At 46.2% G+C, this 19039-nt stretch overlaps 1 protein-coding gene across 1 annotated transcript in view; it reads left to right on the top strand.

Annotated features, from left to right (window-relative positions):
• The first annotated feature begins 4699 nt into the window (after positions 1-4699).
• The window catches only part of LOC137439185 (putative voltage-dependent N-type calcium channel subunit alpha-1B), an 856614-nt gene continuing 842274 nt past the window's right edge, over positions 4700-19039 (top strand). The window contains exon 1 of the mRNA XM_078766934.1: positions 4700-5106. Within this exon, the coding sequence (XP_078623060.1) occupies positions 4850-5106 (257 nt within the window). The 5' untranslated portion in view covers positions 4700-4849. The remainder of the gene's footprint in view (positions 5107-19039) is intronic.

The following is a 19039-nucleotide window of genomic DNA, read 5'->3' as shown; positions in this document are numbered from 1 at the left end:
AGTGTACACTGTACAAGGCCTCAAGACACGACACGAATTAACACGATTTTCAATGCAGGTATGAAAGATTTGCACCGAAAATCTTCGTCGGGAGACAATATATACACCATAAAATAAATACAGTTATAACGAAAATACAAATGGGAACAATTACTTAACTTCGATTTCGATGGAGAGCGTGGAGAGCTGAGAATAAACGAACCCTCGCCAGCAAGACCTTGTTTTATTGTGATTTAAAACTGTGGCAGCTGTTTTCAACTCAATCCAGCTGCCACATTGAATTATAACCATGAACACAAGGCACATGTAAATATTTCGTTCAGTGTTGTAACAAGTACATTTAATATTTTTCAGGCAGACCAATTTTTGTACTTCAGTTATCTTTATTTGGGGCAATGATAAACTATTTGGGATACTTTTTGTTTAATTGTGACTTGAAACTGTGACAGGTGGATTGAGTTGACTTTTCTTACCACAGTTGACAACCTTGTTTTTCTATGAGAGTGACTCAATTTGTTCGTAACTGATTACTATAACCATGAACACAAGGCAATCATTTCGTTCAGTGTTGTAGAACTTTACAACATTAAATATTTTTCTGGCAAAAGAATGGTTTTCTACTTTAGTTATCTTTATTTGGGGCAATGAGCAACTTACCCCTATGTGGTACAACTTACCCCAGAGGTTGGATCAACTTACCCCAGAGGTTGGATCAACTTACCCCTCAGGCGGGGCAAGTTGAGCCATTTGGCCTCCGTTTTTTCAAAGGTCACAGTGACTTTCATTGTGGGGATAGAAAGTAAGAACCAGCTACAAAATGTTTCCCAAGGATTAAATTAGAAGGCAAGATACTCATTTGTGCAAGATCATCAGTAAGTTCAGTCCTAACATTCCAAGAACAAAAACTGGCTCAACTTGCCCCGCCTTCCCCTACACCCCATGTAAAGTTTTGACTTTTAAAACATATTTCAACATACAGCTATTTGATCTTCATTGCAACAATATTGATAGATAAAGGTGATATAATACAACAAATATCATGAAACATTTACATTTTGTAGTCCATTGTATAATTTAAATAAACATGAATGTAAATTTCGCATGTGGAAAAAGTAAGTACACCCGTACATTTATCACTACTTCAAATACCTAAAATTAGAATCAGGTGCACCAGCTCAGGTGCAAATGATTAGAACATCGTTAGAGAGGATCTTGGAGGAACCTGACTTATTTAAACCTCAGACATTTAGTTTGGTTTGCTCTTTGTTGTTGAAGTGTGCGGCGTCACCATGCCTAGATCAAAAGAGCTCTCTGATGCCTTCAGAAAGAAGGTTTTAGATGCCTACGAGTCTGGGAAGGAATTTAAAAAGATCTCCAAACAATTTGAAATGAATCATTCTACTGTCCGGAAGATCATCTACAAGTGGAGAAGATTCCAAACAACTGCCAACTTGTTCAGGCCAGGCCGCCCCAGCAAGTTCAGCCCGAGAGCAGACCGCAAGATGCTGAAAGAAGTCTCTAAAAACCCCAGAATGTCATCAAAGGACCTTCAGGTAGCTCTTGCCACTGTTGATGTCAAAGTGCACGAGTCTACCATTAGAAAGAGGCTGCACAAATTTGATCTACATGGGAGGTGTGCCAGGAGGAAACATTTGCTGTCCAGAAAGAACATCAGGGCAAGACTAAAGTTTGCCAATGAACACCTCGGCAAAGACCAGCACTTCTGGAACAATGTGCTCTGGACAGATGAGTCAAAGGTCGAGCTATTTGGCCACAGTCCCAGAAGACATGTTTGGCGAAAACCAAAGACGGCATTTGACCACAAGAACCTGATACCAACTGTAAAGCATGGTGGTGGAAATATTATGGTTTGGGGCAGCTTTGCTGCATCAGGGCCTGGGCAGCTCACCATCATAGAATCCACTACGAATTCTTCATTGTACCAGAGGGTGCTCGAGGATAATGTGAGGCCACCTGTCGGAAAGTTGGAGCTCAACCAAAGGTGGACCTTGCAACATGACAATGACCCTAAACATACCAGTAAATCCACCATGGAATGGCTGAAAAGAAAGAAATGGAGGGTTCTGGAATGGCCAAGTCAAAGCCCGGATCTAAATCCCATCGAGATGTTGTGGGGGGATTTGAAACGAGCTGTGCATGCAAGAAACCCCTCAAACATCGCACAGCTGAAAGAATTCTGCGTGGAGGAGTGGGCAAAAATTTCTCCCAGTCGATGTCAGAGACTGGTAGATAGTTATAAGAAACGCCTACTTGAGGTTGTTTCTGCCAAAGGGAGCAATACCACCTATTAGAGACAAGGGTGTTCTTACTTTTTCCACAGAAGGAAATGGAATATCTGTTAATTTTTTGTTGAATAAATTATTGAAAAGTCAATTTTTCATTGTTTTTTGTTCAATTAGATCACCTTTATCTATAGATACTGTTTAAATGAAGATCAAATATTGATATGTCCACATATGTTAAAAAGATTTTAAAAAACATTTCATGGGGTGTTCTTACTTTTTCCACATGCGAAATTTGCATTTATGTTTATTTAAATTATACAATGGACTACAAAATGTAAATGTTTCATGATATTTGTTATATTATATCACCTTTATCTATCAATATTGTTGAAATGAAGATCAAATAGCTGTATGTTGAAATATGTTGAAAAAGTCAAAACTTTACATGGGGTGTACCTACTTTTCCACGTGACCGTATTAAATAGAAAACTAAGATTATGTTTGGCATTTTAATTTTTTATAGTTAAATGAAGGACCACAAAGAGGTCCCTTTGAAATCAAGAGACTGTAACTGCATTGAAAATACATTCACTTCTTCATGTAGCTTTATGAATCAAATTGGCGGTTATTTTTTTCCTTCTTTTTTTTGCATGCAAGATCGAGGCTCATGTAAGAGCAAACATTAATCACAAAAAAACAAAACGGACACATAAAAAAACATATAATAAAGGGAGCGGGAGACAAGATGGGGAGAGAGGGAAGCACACAAGTACAATAGTAGAGAACAGGGACATCGGGAGATCTGTGGGAGGGAGAGGGCTTGGAGGGAGGGGGCAGGGGAAGAGGGGGGGTTGAGGTATAAAACACATGGACACTGCTAGGACTTCCAGGAAAGAAGTCGGTATTTCAAAAAAGTGGATCTTGGGTGAATTAGCGGGGGTAGAAAAGATCAAGGTTTTGGATGGGGGAAGATAAGAGATGGTGGTGAACAGCTGTTTTAAAGACCTGGAGGGTGGAGTGGGATTGAAGAGAGTGAGGGAGTTTGTTCCAGAGGTGGGAGAAAAGGGTAATGAAAGAGTGAAGGTGAGCAGAGAGCCTAGACTTTGGCAGTTTAACCATAAGAGGGTTGCTGGCAGATCTTGTGCGACCTGAAGGAATATTGGGGGGACAGAGCCCAGAGAGAGCTGGGGGAGCAAGGCCGGAGAGGAGTCGGTAGGAGACAGAAAGACCACCAACCTGCCTGCGGTGAGTGAGTGAAAGGCCCTCAGACATAGCTGTATAATTTGTAGAGTTAGTTTGTGTATAATTTATACAGTGGATGACTCTTTGTGCCAATCTGGTACAGTACATTCCATGTGCATGAATGGTACAGTGGGTTACGATGTGCCAATTTCGTTCGTGTGTGTGTGTGTGTGTGTGTGTGTGTGTGTGTGTGTGTGTGTGTGTGTGTGTGTGTGTGTGTGTGTAGAGCTCATTCAGACTCGTGGACATTGCTGGCTCACTTGATATTCCAAAGCTGCACCGGATGGCATCTTGTTTAACCCTTCAAATGCCAGCCCAATCCAATGACTCCATGTATGTTTGTGAGGATGACGGACACAAGTGGGTCTGTATTTCATGTCTATGTTTGCACAGTAAATGACCATTGTACTTTCTTTTCCTGCTCCTTCTCATCTTTCTCTGGTTCAGTGTAATAATTTGCTGTTCCATGTTATTTCGATACTGTGAATATAAAAACGAACATTCCGGTACTACTCGATAAATGCTGCCATTATATACATATATATATAGGTCTCATTTTACCTGTAATAGTTTGGGCTGGCACTCATCAGCGTTCGTGTTTGTATTTAATGGTGGGGGCTGCCATGGTGGTGCATCGTGCATCGTCGTGGTGGACGGTCGTTGTGTCTTCTCTTGGTGTAATGCGTATCCTTGCTGGATGGGGATGGGGCTGCAGCTCTTCCTCTGCTCCTCCTCTGATGGGGCTGCAGCTCCCCCTCTCCATCTCTCCTCCCACGGCGTGTGACGTCAGTTCTGCGCAAACAACGAATCGTGGCTTGACATCTCTCCACACACCTCCACCATCCCTCTCATCCCTCTACCCTCCCTCTCCGTCCCCATCGCCGTCAATGAAGCACAAGGAGACACCAACAGCTCACCGCGAAACCTCATTGTCCTTGTGACCGTGCCTCTCTCTCCAGCCCACGCCACGCCTTTCAGACCCAATTGTACCCCCCCCCCCACGACCCCCTCCATCTCCGCCGATTCCAAACGTCCTCCCTGTTCTCCATCTGTTCAGGTTGCCAGCGCTTGCTTCTCTCTGGGCTGTCTCTCGTCGAACATCGACGTTCTTGATATCTGCTGCTTCCATTCGCTTTGCATCTCGTTCCTTCATAAACCCTTGTGTCGTCCTCCCCCCATTTACCCTTTTTCATCATCGATATCTCCACAATAATTCCATCCTCCTCATTAATTCCCTGCAATCCATCCGCACATCTCTCCTACCTTGACATCCACCTCGCATATGCCCGTCTCCATGGTCCCCCACGACGTGTGAACGACCCTTCCTCTATCGAGCGGTTTCGCTTTGCTTTGCCTCCAGGATGCCTCGATATCCGGACGAGACGTCGAGCGCCGCCGATGGAAGCCGAGGTGGTCCTGCGAGCAGTCGTCATGGCAGTGGCCAGGGGGCCGGACAGCACAGGATGTACAAGCAATCCGTGGCCCAGCGGGCCAGGACAATGGCCATCTACAACCCGATCCCTGTCCGACAGAACTGCTTCACGCAGAACCGGTCTCTCTTCCTCTTCGGTGAAGACAACATCATCAGGAAATTCGCCAGGAAAGTCATCGAATGGCCATATCCTCAATTCGAGGTCTTTGCACCGGGTGGGGGGCACCTTGGGGGTCATAGCTCAATCATTGTGTGTTATTATCTGAGTGGGGGGCACCTTGGGGGTCATAGCTGAATCATTGTGTGTTATTATCTGGGTGGGGGGCACCTTGGGGGTCATAACTCAAACATTGTTTCTTATTATCTGGGTGGGGGGCACCTTGGGGGTCATAGCTCAATCATTGTGTGTTATTATCTGGGTGGGGGCACCTTGGGGGTCATAGCTCAATCATTGTGTGTTATTATCTGGGTGGGGGCACCTTGGGGATCATAGCTCAATCATTGTGTGTTATTATCTGGGTGGGGGCACCTTGGGGGTCATAGCTCAAACATTGTGTGTTATTATCTGGGTGGGGGCACCTTGGGGGTCATAGCTCAATCATTGTGTGTTATTATCTGGGTGGGGGCACCTTGGGGGTCATAGCTGAATCATTGTGTGTTATTATCTGGGTGGGGGCACCTTGGGGGTCATAGCTCAAACATTGTTTCTTATTATCTGGGTGGGGGGCACCTTGGGGGTCATAGCTGAATCATTGTGTGTTATTATCTGGGTGGGGGGCACCTTGGGGGTCATAACTCAAACATTGTTTCTTATTATCTGGGTGGGGGGCACCTTGGGGGTCATAGCTCAATCATTGTGTGTTATTATCTGGGTGGGGGCACCTTGGGGGTCATAGCTCAATCATTGTGTGTTATTATCTGGGTGGGGGCACCTTGGGGGTCATAGCTCAATCATTGTGTGTTATTATCTGGGTGGGGGCACCTTGGGGGTCATAGCTCAAACATTGTGTGTTATTATCTGGGTGGGGGCACCTTGGGGGTCATAGCTCAATCATTGTGTGTTATTATCTGGGTGGGGAGAACCTTGGGGGTCATAGCTCAATCATTGTGTGTTATTATCTGGGTGGTGGCACCTTGGAGGTCATAGCTCAATCATTGTTTGTTATTATCTGGGTGGGGGGCACCTTGCAGGTCATAGCTCAATCATTGTTTGTTATTATCTGGGCGGGGGCACCTTGGGGGTCATAGCCCAATCATTGTGTGTTATTATCTGGGTGGGGGGCACCTTGGGGGTCATTTGGCCATATCCTCGAGTCGAGGTCTTCACCCCGGGTGGGGGGGGGGGGCAGCATGGGGGTCATATCTCAATCATTGTTTGTTATTATCTGGGTGAGGGCACCTTGGGGGTCATTTGGCCATATCCTCAAGTCGAGGTCTTCGCACCGAGTGGGGGGCACCTTGAGGGTCATAGCTCAATCATTGTGTGTTATTATCTGAGTGGGGGGCACCTTGGGGGTCATAGCTCAATCATTGTTTGTTATTATCTGTGTGGGGGGCACCTTGGGGGTCATAGCTCAAACATTGTTTATTATTATCTGGGCGGGGGACAACTTGGGGGTCATAGCTCAATCATTGTGTGTTATTATCTGGGTGGGGGGCACGTTGGGGGGTCATAGCTCAATCATTGTTTTATTATCTGGGTGGGGGGCATCTTGGGGGTCATAACTCAATCATTGTTTGTTATTATCTGGGTGGGGGCACCTTGGGTGTCATATCTCAATCATTGTTTGTTATTATCTGGGTGGGGGGAACCTTGGGAGTCATAGCTCAATCATTGTTTGTTAATATCTGGGTGGGGGGGCACCTTCAGGGCTATAGCTCAATGACTATGCTCGTTATTATCTGGGGGGTTTGGGGGGCACCTTGGGGGCTATACCTCAATGGCTATGTCCCTTATTATCCAGGTAGGGGGCATCTTCGGGGCTATACCTCAATGGCTATGTTCATTACTATCCAGGTGGGGGGCACCTTCGGGGCTATAGGTCAATGACTATGTTCTTTGTTGGACCCAATGCTCCGGACATGCAGAAAGACACAGTGCTCTGGACACGCCCACAGACACAGTGCTCTGGACACGCCCATAGACACAGTGCTCTGGACACGCACACAGACACAGTGCTCTGGACACGTCCACAGTAACAGTGCGCCGGACATGCAGACAAACACAGTGCTCTGGAAATGCAGACAGACACAGTGTTCTGGACACACCCACAGACACAGTGCTCCGGACACACCCACAGACACAGTTCTCCGGACACGCAGACAGACAGTGCTCTGGTCACACAGACAGACACAGTGTTCCTGACACGGAGACAGACACAGTGCCCTGGACACAGAGACAGACACAGTGCTACGGACATGGAGACAGACACAGTGCTCCAGACACAGAGACAGACACAATGCTTCAGACAAAGTAAGCTTGCATACGAAGTGGACAGACAGGGAAACCTGAACAACAGTTGGACACTGAATGACTGCAGACACGACCTGCCTATTGTTGATGGGCAATGGCTAACAGGCATTTGAAACAATGGCACACGGGCATTTCTACCGTATTTATGAATCTTATTATAATAGAGCAAACGTATATGGTTATGTTTGTTACTTGGCAATATATATATATATATATTTGCAAGTATGTTGCTCACATTTTGTATGTTTGTATGTTTGTGTGTTTGTCTGTCCGCTCACTGAAACTTGCCTACAGGTCACAATTTTAAAACGATCTTCACGAAACTTCACCAAATGGTAGACTTCGTGGTTCGACAAAATCCTATATATTTTTGGGGTCAATAGGTCAAAATCGGCCAAAGGTCAACCACTTTTTTCAGATTTCTAAAATCCTAAATTTTCATCCGATTGAGTTGAAATTTGAATATGACTTTCATATCAGCTAACTGAATTCAACCAACAACTATTTTTGAGATCAGCATAGGCCAAAAGTTCCACATAGGCCAAAGCTCAACAACAATTTCAAATTTCTAAAATCCTCAATTTACATCTGATTGACCTGAAATTTGAATACGATTTACATATCGGCAAACTAAATTCAACCACCAACTATTTTTGAGATCAGCATAGGCCAAAAGGTCAACCTAGGCCAAAGGTCAACCACTTTTTTTTAATTTCTAAAATCCTCAATTTTCATCCGATTCACTTGAAATTTGAATGGGATTTACATATCAGCAAACTGATTTCAACCACCAACTATTTTTGAGAGCACCATAGGCCAAAAGAGCAACATAGGCCACAAGGTCAACATAGACCAAAGGTCAACAACAATTTCAAATTTCTAAAATCCTCAATTTTTATCCGATGCACTTGAGATTTGAATGGGATTTACATATCAGTTAACTGAATTCAACCAACAACTATTTTTGAGATCATCATAGGCCAAAAATTCAACATAGGCCAAAGGTCAACCACTTTTTTCAAATTTCTAAAAGCCTCAGTTTTCATCCGATTGACTTGAAATTTGAATTGGATTTTCATATCAGCGAACTGAATTCAACCACCAATTTTATTTGTGAGGTTAAAAAGATGCTCTACTGTGTGCCATTCTGCTTTGTTCTCTTTTGCCAAGTGTCGCTCTATTAAGAGTGATTTTTCATTTGTTTGTTTGTTTTTATGCACCCAAAACTTCTTCTTCAAATAAAATTAACACCCAAAACACAGTCCATGAACTCATAATTACGTTTAGACTGCTGAGACCCCTCAGACCTTTGACGACCCTTTAAATCCCCCAAGACACTTTAAATACCCAAAATACCCTTAAAGACCCAAAAGACCCAAAATACCCTGAAGACCCAAAAGACCCCGAAGACCCAAAAGCCCCTGAAGACCCAAAGAGACTGAAGACCCCCAAAGACCCAAAACACCCCAACTACCCAAAATACCCTTAAAGGCCCTGAGGATCCAAAACACCCTGAAGACCCAAAATACCTGGAAGACCCAAAAGACCCCAAAGTCCCCAAAGACAGAAAACATCCCGAAGACCCAAAATATTCATAAAGACTCAGAGGAACCAAAAGACCTTTAAGACCCAAAAGCCCCTGAAGACACCGAAGACCCAAAAGACCACGAAGACCCAAAACACCCAACAGAATCAGAAGACCCAAAATACCCCAGAGACACAAAACACCCCAGAGACCTAAAACACCCCGAAGACCCCAAAAGATCCTGAAGTCCCCAAAGACTCAAAGCACCCCAAAGACACAAAAACTCCTAAAGGCCTAGAGGATCCAAAAGATTCTGAAGACCCAAATGGCCCTGAAGACCCTAAAGCCCCTGAAGACACAAAATACCCCCAAACACCCAAAACACCCAACAGAACCAGAAGATCCAAAATACACAGGAGACCAAAAACACCCCAGAGACCTAAAACACCCCGAAGACCCCAAAAGATCCTGGAGATCCAAAACACCCCGAAGACCCAAAAGACCAGGAAGACCCAAAAGACCCTGAATTCCAAACACCCTGAAGACCCAAAAGACCATTAAAGACCATTTAGACCCCAAATACCCTGCAATACCCAGAAGAACCAAAATACCCCAAATACCTTCAAAGACCCAGAGGAAACAAAAGACCCTTAAGCCCCTGAAGACACCAAAGACCCAAAAGACCCCAAAGACCAAAAATACCCTTAAAGGCCCAGATGATCCAAAAGACTCTGAAGACCCAAAACACCATGAAGATCCCAAATACCCAAAAAACAATGAAATGGTCAAAGATGCCCATCCCTCTGAAACGACGTGTGGTGAGGCGCGGGGTGCGCACAGAATCATGCGAGTAATGAATGATTGTTAGATAATGATTATTCTGATCGTCCCAATGGCAGTAACCTCAGGGTAAAATCAGCGGGTCGTGTGGAGCGAATGTGATAAAGTGATGGATATAGTGAAACACGCTACCACGGAGAACTCCCAGTGAAACACGCTACCATGGAGAATTCCAAGTGAAACACGATACCATGGAGACCTCCCAGTGAAACACGATACCATGGAGAACTCCAAGTGAAACACGCTACCATGGAGAACTCTGAGTGAAACACGGTACCATGGAGAATTCCAAGTGAAACACGCTACCATGGAGAACTCCCAGTGAAACACGATACCATGGAGAACTCCAAGTGAAACACGCTACCATGGAGAATTCCAAGTGAAACACGATACCATGGAGACCTCCCAGTGAAACACGGTACCATGGAGAACTCCCAGTGAAACACGATACCATGGAGACCTCCCAGTGAAACACGATACCATGGAGACCTCCCAGTGAAACACACTACCATGGAGAATTCCCAGTGAAACACGATACAATGGAGAACTCCAAGTGAAACACGCTACCATGGAGAATTCCAAGTGAAACACGATACCATGGAGACCTCCCAGTGAAACACGATACCATGGAGACCTCCCAGTGAAACACACTACCATGGAGAATTCCAAGTGAAACACGATACCATGGAGACCTCCCAGTGAAACACGCTACCATGGAGAACTCCCAGTGAAACACGATACCATGGAGAACTCCAAGTGAAACACGCTACCATGGAGAATTCCAAGTGAAACACGATACCATGGAGACCTCCCAGTGAAACACAGTACCATGGAGAACTCCAAGTGAAACACGCTACCATGGAGACCTCCCAGTGAAACACGGTACCATGGAGACCTCCCAGTGAAACACACTACCATGGAGAATTCCAAGTGAAACACGATACCATGGAGACCTCCCAGTGAAACACGCTACCATGGAGAACTCCCAGTGAAACACGATACCATGGAGAACTCCAAGTGAAACACGCTACCATGGAGAATTCCAAGTGAAACACGATACCATGGAGACCTCCCAGTGAAACACGGTACCATGGAGAATTCCAAGTGAAACACGATACCATGGAGACCTCCCAGTGAAACACGCTACCATGGAGAACTCCAAGTGAAACACGATACCATGGAGAATTCCAAGTGAAACACGGTACCATGGAGAACTCCAAGTGAAACATGCTACCATGGAGAACTCCAAGTGAAACACGGTACCATGGAGAACTCCCAGTGAAACACGCTACCATGGAGAATTCCAAGTGAAACACGATACCATGGAGAACTCCCAGTGAAACACGCTACCATGGAGAACTCCAAGTGAAACACGGTACCATGGAGAACTCCAAGTGAAACACGCTACCATGGAGAATTCCAAGTGAAACACGGTACCATGGAGAACTCCAAGTGAAACACGGTACCATGGAGAACTCCAAGTGAACACATGCTACCATGGAGAATTCCCAGTGAAACACGCTACCATGGAGAACTCCAAGTGAAACACGGTACCATGGAGAACTCCAAGTGAAACACGCTACCATGGAGAACTCCAAGTGAAACACGGTACCATGGAGAATTCCAAGTGAAACACGATACCATGGAGAACTCCCAGTGAAACACGCTACCATGGAGAATTCCAAGTGAAACACGGTACCATGGAGAACTCCCAGTGAAACATGCTACCACGGACAACTCCTCGTGAAACACGCTACCACGGAGAACACCTCGTGAAACAAGCTACCATGGACAGCTCCGAGTGAAACACGCTACCATGGAGAACTCCCAGTGAAACACGCTACCATGGAGAACTCCCAGTGAAACACGCTACCATGGAGAACTCGAAGTGAAACACGGTACCATGGAGAACGTAAAGTGACACACGCTACCATGGAGAACTCCAAGTGAAACACGCTACCATGGAGAACTCCGAGTGAAACACGCTACCATGGAGAACTCCAAGTGAAACACCCTACCATGGACAGCCCCGAGTGAAACAAGCTACCACGGACAGCTCCGAGTGAAACAAGCTACCATGGAGAACTCCAAGTGAAACACGGTACCATGGAGAACTCCAAGTGAAACACGCTACCATGGAGAATTCCAAGTGAAACACGGTACCATGGAGAACTCCCAGTGAAACATGCTACCACGGACAACTCCTCGTGAAACACGCTACCACGGAGAACACCTCGTGAAACAAGCTACCATGGACAGCTCCGAGTGAAACACGCTACCATGGAGAACTCCCAGTGAAACACGCTACCATGGAGAACTCCCAGTGAAACACGCTACCACGGAGAACACCTCGTGAAACAAGCTACCATGGACAGCTCCGAGTGAAACACGCTACCATGGAGAACTCCCAGTGAAACACGCTACCATGGAGAACTCCCAGTGAAACACGCTACCATGGAGAACTCCAAGTGAAACACGGTACCATGGAGAACGTAAAGTGACACACGCTACCATGGAGAACTCCCAGTGAAACACGCTACCATGGAGAACTCCAAGTGAAACACGGTACCATGGAGAACTCCAAGTGAAACACCCTACCATGGACAGCCCCGAGTGAAACAAGCTACCACGGACAGCTCCGAGTGAAACAAGCTACCATGGAGAACTCCCAGTGAAACACGCTACCACGGACAACTCCTCGTGAAACACGCTACCATGGAGAACTCCCAGTGAAACACGCTACCATGGAGAACTCCCAGTGAAACACGCTACCACGGACAACTCCTCGTGAAACACGCTACCACGGAGAACTCCTCGTGAAACAAGCTACCATGGACAGCTCCGAGTGAAACACGCTACCATGGAGAACTCCCAGTGAAACACGCTACCATGGAGAACTCCCAGTGAAACACACTACCATGGAGAACGTAAAGTGACACACGCTACCATGGAGAACTCCAAGTGAAACACGCTACCATGGAGAACTCCAAGTGAAACACCGTACCATGGACAGCCCCGAGTGAAACAAGCTACCATGGACAGCTCCGAGTGAAACAAGCTACCATGGACAGCCCCGAGTGAAACAAGCTACCACGGAGAACGCCGTGTGAAACACCCTACCATGGACAGCCCCGTGTGAAACAAGCTACCATGGACAGCTCCGAGTGAAACAAGCTACCATGGACAGCCCCAAGTGAAACAAGCTACCACGGAGAACGCCGTGTGAAACACCCTACCATGGACAGCTCCGAGTGAAACACGCTACCATGAACAGCCCCGAGTGAAACAAGCTACCATGGACAGCCCCGAGTGAAACACGCTACCATGAACAGCCCCGAGTGAAACACGCTACCATGGACAGCCCGAGTGAAACACGCTACCATGGACAGCCCCGAGTGAAACAAGCTACCATGAACAGCCCCGAGTGAAACTCGTCACCATGAACAGCCCCGAGTGAAACAAGCTACCATGAACAGCCCCGAGTGTAACAAGCTACCATGGACAGCTCCGAGTGAAACAAGCTACCATGAACAGCCCCTAGTGAAACGAGCTACCGTGCCCAAGCATCATGTGCTTCATATGTACTGTATTTGCGTGCTGAGACAAGATCGGCCAAAATAGATGAAATCTTTCATGAATTGTACTGCTGTTGGTGTTTCCCCTGTCTCCCTCCGCCATGTTGTTGGTGTTTCCCCTTTCTCCCTCCGCCACGCTGTTGGTGTTTCGCCTTTCTCCCTCCGCCATGCTGTTGGTGTTTCCCCTTTCTCCCTCCGCCATGCTGTTGGTGTTTCCCCTTTCTCCCTCCACCACACTGTTGGTGTTTCCCCTTTCTCCCTCCGCCATGCTGTTGGTGTTTCCCCTTTCTCCCTCCACCACGCTGTTGGTGTTTCGCCTTTCTCCCTCCGCCATGCTATTGGTGTTTCCCCTTTCTCCCTCCGCCATGCTGTTGGTGTTTCCCCTTTCTCCCTCCACCACGCTGTTGGTGTTTCCCCTTTCTCCCTCCACCACGCTGTTGGTGTTTCCCCTTTCTCCCTCCACCACGCTGTTGGTGTTTCCCCTTTCTCCCTCCACCACGCTCTTGGTGTTTCGCCTTTCTCCCTCCGCCATGCTATTGGTGTTTCCCCTTTCTCCCTCCGCCATGCTGTTGGTGTTTCCCCTTTCTCCCTCCACCACGCTGTTGGTGTTTCGCCTTTCTCCCTCCGCCATGCTGTTGGTGTTTCCCCTGTCTCCCTCCGCCATGCTGTTGATGTTTCCCCTGTCTCCCTCCGCCATGCTGTTGGTGTTTCCCCTTTCTCCCTCAGCCATGCTGTTGGTGTTTCCCCTTTCTCCCTCAGCCATGCTGTTGGTGTTTCCCCTTTCTCCCTCAGCCACGCTGTTGGTGTTTCCCCTTTCTCCCTCCACCATGCTGTTAGTGTTTCCCCTTTCTCCCTCCGCTATGCTGTTGGTGTTTCCCCTTTCTCCCTCCGCCATGCTGTTGGTGTTTCCCCTTTCTCCCTCCGCCATGCTGTTGGTGTTTCCCCTTTCTCCCTCCACCATGCTGTTAGTGTTTCCCCTTTCTCCCTCCGCCATGCTGTTGGTGTTTCCCCTTTCTCCCTCCGCCATGCTGTTGGTGTTTCCCCTTTCTCCCTCCACCATGCTGTTAGTGTTTCCCCTTTCTCCCTCTGCCATGCTGTTGGTGTTTCCCCTTTCTCCCTCTGCCATGCTGTTGCTGTTTCCCCTTTCTCCCTCCGCCATGCTGTTGGTGTTTCCCCTTTCTCCCTCCACCATGCTGTTAGTGTTTCCCCTTTCTCCCTCTGCCACGCTGTTGGTGTTTCCCCTTTCTCCCTCCACCATGCTGTTAGTGTTTCCCCTTTCTCCCTCCGCCATGCTGTTGGTGTTTCGCCTTTCTCCCTCCGCCATGCTGTTGGTGTTTCCCCTTTCTCCCTCTGCCATGCTGTTAGTGTTTCCCCCTTTCTCCCTCCGCCATGCTGTTGGTGTTTCCCCTTTCTCCCTCCGCCATGCTGTTAGTGTTTCCCCTTTCTCCCTCTGCCATGCTGTTAGTGTTTCCCCTTTCTCCCTCCGCCACGCTGTTGGTGTTTCCCCTTTCTCCCTCCGCCATGCTGTTGGTGTTTCCCCTTTCTCCCTCCGCCATGCTGTTAGTGTTTCCCCTTTCTCCCTCCGCCATGCTGTTAGTGTTTCCCCTTTCTCCCTCCGCCACGCTGTTGGTGTTTCCCCTTTCTCCCTCCGCCATGCTGTTAGTGTTTCCCCTGTCTCCCTCCGCCATGCTGTTAGTGTTTCCCCTGTCTCCCTCCGCCATGCTGTTGGTGTTTCCCCTTTCTCCCTCCGCCACGCTGTTGGTGTTTCCCCTTTCTCCCTCCGCCATGCTGTTGGTGTTTCCCCTTTCTCCCTCCGCCACGCTGTTGGTGTTTCCCCTTTCTCCCTCCGCCATGCTGTTAGTGTTTCCCCTGTCTCCCTCCGCCATGCTGTTAGTGTTCCCCCTGTCTCCCTCCGCCATGCTGTTAGTGTTTCCCCTTTCTCCCTCCGCCACGCTGTTGGTGTTTCCCCTTTCTCCCTCCGCCATGCTGTTGGTGTTTCCCCTTTCAATGAGTAGATTGGAATAATAATGCACATATTATGTCATATCGTGATTCATAATCCAGCTTATAAAACTCGCAAACGTTTCATAAACAACTGCTGATCACAACTTTTTGTCAAGTGCACCGCTTCCTTATCTGTCTACGTTGCTCTTCATTTCATGTTTGTTTCCCTTTTCATGCAGAGTGTGTCGTTGGTTGTTATTTCCATATGTGGGTTTCAGAGGGTGGAGCTCCCAGGTGTCGACGTATCCACGTGTGTGTGTGTGTGTATGTGTGTGTGTGTGTGTGTGTGTCGTTGGTTGTTATTTCCATATGTGGGTTTCAGAGGGTGGAGCTCCCAGGTGTCGACGTATCCACGTGTGTGTGTGTATGTGTGTGTGTGTGTGTGTGTGTGTGTGTGTGTGAGATCGTGTGTGTGTGTGTGTGTGTGTGTGTGTGTGTGTGTTCATTTTTTTTGTGTGTTCATTTGCTCACCGTGAGTTCTGAATGTGTGGACGATGTAAATTATCTTCTGTGTGTACCATGTAGCGCCACTGCTGTTGGTGGTGGTGAGATATGGTATATCTATCTTCTATAATTACAAAATTATAAAAGCATTTGTCATTGGTTGTTATCTCCATTTACGGGTTTCAGGAGGTGGAACGGAGTCCCCCAAGGACCCATAGTATCATCCACCTCTTCTGTAAGGGGTCATGGTTCATGGACCAAGTTGTTCAACTTTTTCAGAGTTTTGTTCCAAGTTCTCGTTTTAAGTATCGTCACCGAACCCCGGATTGCCTCCAATTGTAGTTCATTTGTTGTAATATTCCTGGGGATGTTTTTTTTTTTTAAATCTCAGTGAGGTTCTTCTTCATCATTGTTGTTGCTCCAGTTAACACTGGTACTATTTCAATGCTCTTCAGCATCCAAGATCTCTTGACCTCATTTTTGAGGTCCTGGTATTTGTTCATTTTCTTGATTTCTGTGTAATGTAGGCCAAAATCGCTGGTACTGATATCTGAATCACTGTCGTTGTGTCTGTCTGTCGTACTATCTACTATCTGTTGTACTATCTGTCGTTGTGTGTAAAGTTGTTCTGATAGTTTTTTGCATCCTGAGACCAGGTGACTAGTACTTCCCGTTTCTGTCTTGCAGAATCTGCACTTGTCCGTCTGGCTCAGTCCCGCCATCTTTTTAAATCCATTGGTGTAGTGTCCTTAATCTTGGGCATTTATTATGATTTGTTCTCTGTCCCAGTTGAGCTGACCTCTTCTTCACCATTCCAATGAGCCTTCTTTGTCTATCCCCACTCTGTCCAATTATTTTTTGTATTTTCCTGCTCTTTTGTCATTCTCCCAGTTGTTGGTGTATATTTCTTGATATTTATTTTTATGCCCCCGCTCACAAAGTCGCCGGAGGTATTATGTTTTCAGGTTGTCCGTCCGTCCGTGATAGGTTTTCGTTACCGCGATAACTTGAGAACAGCAAAAGGGATCTTGGTCAAACTTGGCGCAGGCATGTATTATGAGGTTAAGATGAACCGTTTAGAGTTAGGGGTCATGAGGTCAAAGGGCAAAGGTCAGAGGTCATGTTAGGTAAAAATACTGACACCACGATAACTTGTGAACCAGTGATGGGATTCTGACCAAATTTGTTACACTTATTTAGAATGATGTAAAGATTAAGTGATTAGATTTTGGAGTCAAAGGTCAAATATGTAATAGGTTTACAACTTGAGAATGGCTAAAGTCATCTAATTCAAACTTGCTACAGGTATGTATAATGTAAAGATTAAGTGATTAGATTTTGGGGTCATCGGTCAAAGGTCAAAGTCTGTTATAGGTCTATAACTTGAGTACAGCTGAAGTTATCCAATTCAAACTTGGTACAGGTATGTATAATATTGTAAAGATGAAGTGATTAGATTTTGGGGTCAAAGGTCAAATCTGTAATAGGTATAAAACTTGAGAAAGGCTGTATTGATCTAATTCAAATTTGGTACATGTATGTATAATGATGTAAATATTAAATGATCATAATTTGGGGTCAAGAGGTCAAAGTCTGTAATAGGTTTATAACTCAAGAATACATGAAGTGATATAATTCAAACTTGGTACAGGTATGTATAATGGTGTAAAGATCAACTGATTAGATTTTGGGGCAAGAGGTCAAAGGTTAAAGGTCAAAGTCTGCAATAAATATATAACTTAAGAATGACTAAATGGATCTAATTCAAACTTGGTACAGATATGTATAATTATGTAAAGATTAACTGATTAGATTTTGGGGGTCCTGAGGTCAAAGGCCAAAGGTCATGTCAGGTAAAAATGTGAGAAGTTATGAAAAGCTGAAGGGATTTTAAATGAAAACTTGGTACAGGTATGTATAATGATGTAAAGATGAACTGATTAAATTTTGGGGGTCAATAGGTCAAAGGTCAGAGGTCATGTCAGGTAAAAATGTGCTAACTTGGGCGCAGCTGAATGGATTTAAATCAAACTTGATGCAAGTATTATAATGATGTAATAATGTGGGCGGAGGCATATCAGTCGACGTTGTGACGTCGAAGAGTGCTGTTGTAGTTTTTTTTGTATACAGAGTCGAGGCTCGTGAAAGAGCTAACATTTATCAAAGAAACAAATCAAACAAACAAGCAAACAAAGTATATAAAAAGGGGAGCGGTCGACAAGATGGGGAGAGAAGGGGAGGAAGCACACAAACACAACATTTGAGAGCAGGGACATCGGGAGATGTGTGGGAGGGAGAGGGCCTGGGAGGAGGCAGGATAGGTATAAAACGCAAGGACACCAAGGACTTCCAGGAAAGAAGACAAAAGTCACCTAAAAAAAGTGGATTTGGGGTGAAATTAGCGGGGGTAGAAAAGATCAAGGTTTTGGATTGGGGAAGATAAGAGATGGTGGTGAACAGCCGTTTTAAAGACCTGGAGGGAGGAGTGGGATTGAAGAGAGTGAGGGAGTTTGTTCCAGAGGTGGGAGAAAAGAGGAATGAAGGAGTGAAGGTGAGCAGAGAGTCTTGATTTTGGCAGTTTAACCATAAGAGGGTTGCAGGCAGATCTTGTGCGACCTGCAGGAATATTTGGGGGACAGAGCCCAGAGAGAGCTGGGGGAGCAAGGCCGGAGAGGAGTCGGAAGAAGACGGAAAGACCACCAACCTGCCTGCGGTGATTAAGTGAAAGGCCCTCGGACATAGCGTCATCGCGGGAGATTCCAATGATTCTGAACGCTTTGGTTTCAACAGCGTGAAGACGAGTTAGGTGTGAGGCAGGAGCAGCAGCCCAGAGGGGAGAGCAGTATTCCATTGAGCTGTGGATGAAAGCCTTGTATGTGGTGAGGAGCTCAGGTGTGCCAAGGAAGGACTTCGCACGACGGAGGATGCCCAGTCGGCGACTGGCTTTGGAGGCCAGCTTGGAAATGTGGTTTTCCCAGGAAAGATCATGGCAGATAGTGAGACCCAAAAGCTTGAGTGACAGAACTTCTTGGAGAGGATTATTCAGAAAGTAGATGGGAGGGTTGTCCAGTCGGTCTTTTCGGAGAGACATCGTAAGAGTGTGAGATTTGTCAGGATTGAAAGACATGTTCCACTTGTTTGCCCAGTCTGTGATTTTGTCCAGGTCTGCAGAGAGTGAGGAGGCTGCAGACTGCCGATAGTTATATATTTATTTTGTATTTTTTGCAATTGATGGGGCTTTATTTGTTGCTCTTTCAT

Source organism: Myxine glutinosa, chromosome 13 (genome assembly GCF_964187855.1).
Source record: "Myxine glutinosa chromosome 13, kmMyxGlut1.1, whole genome shotgun sequence".
In the NCBI taxonomy this organism is placed as follows: Eukaryota; Metazoa; Chordata; class Myxini; order Myxiniformes; family Myxinidae; genus Myxine; species Myxine glutinosa.
This window is presented reverse-complemented; position numbering and strand designations above follow the sequence as displayed.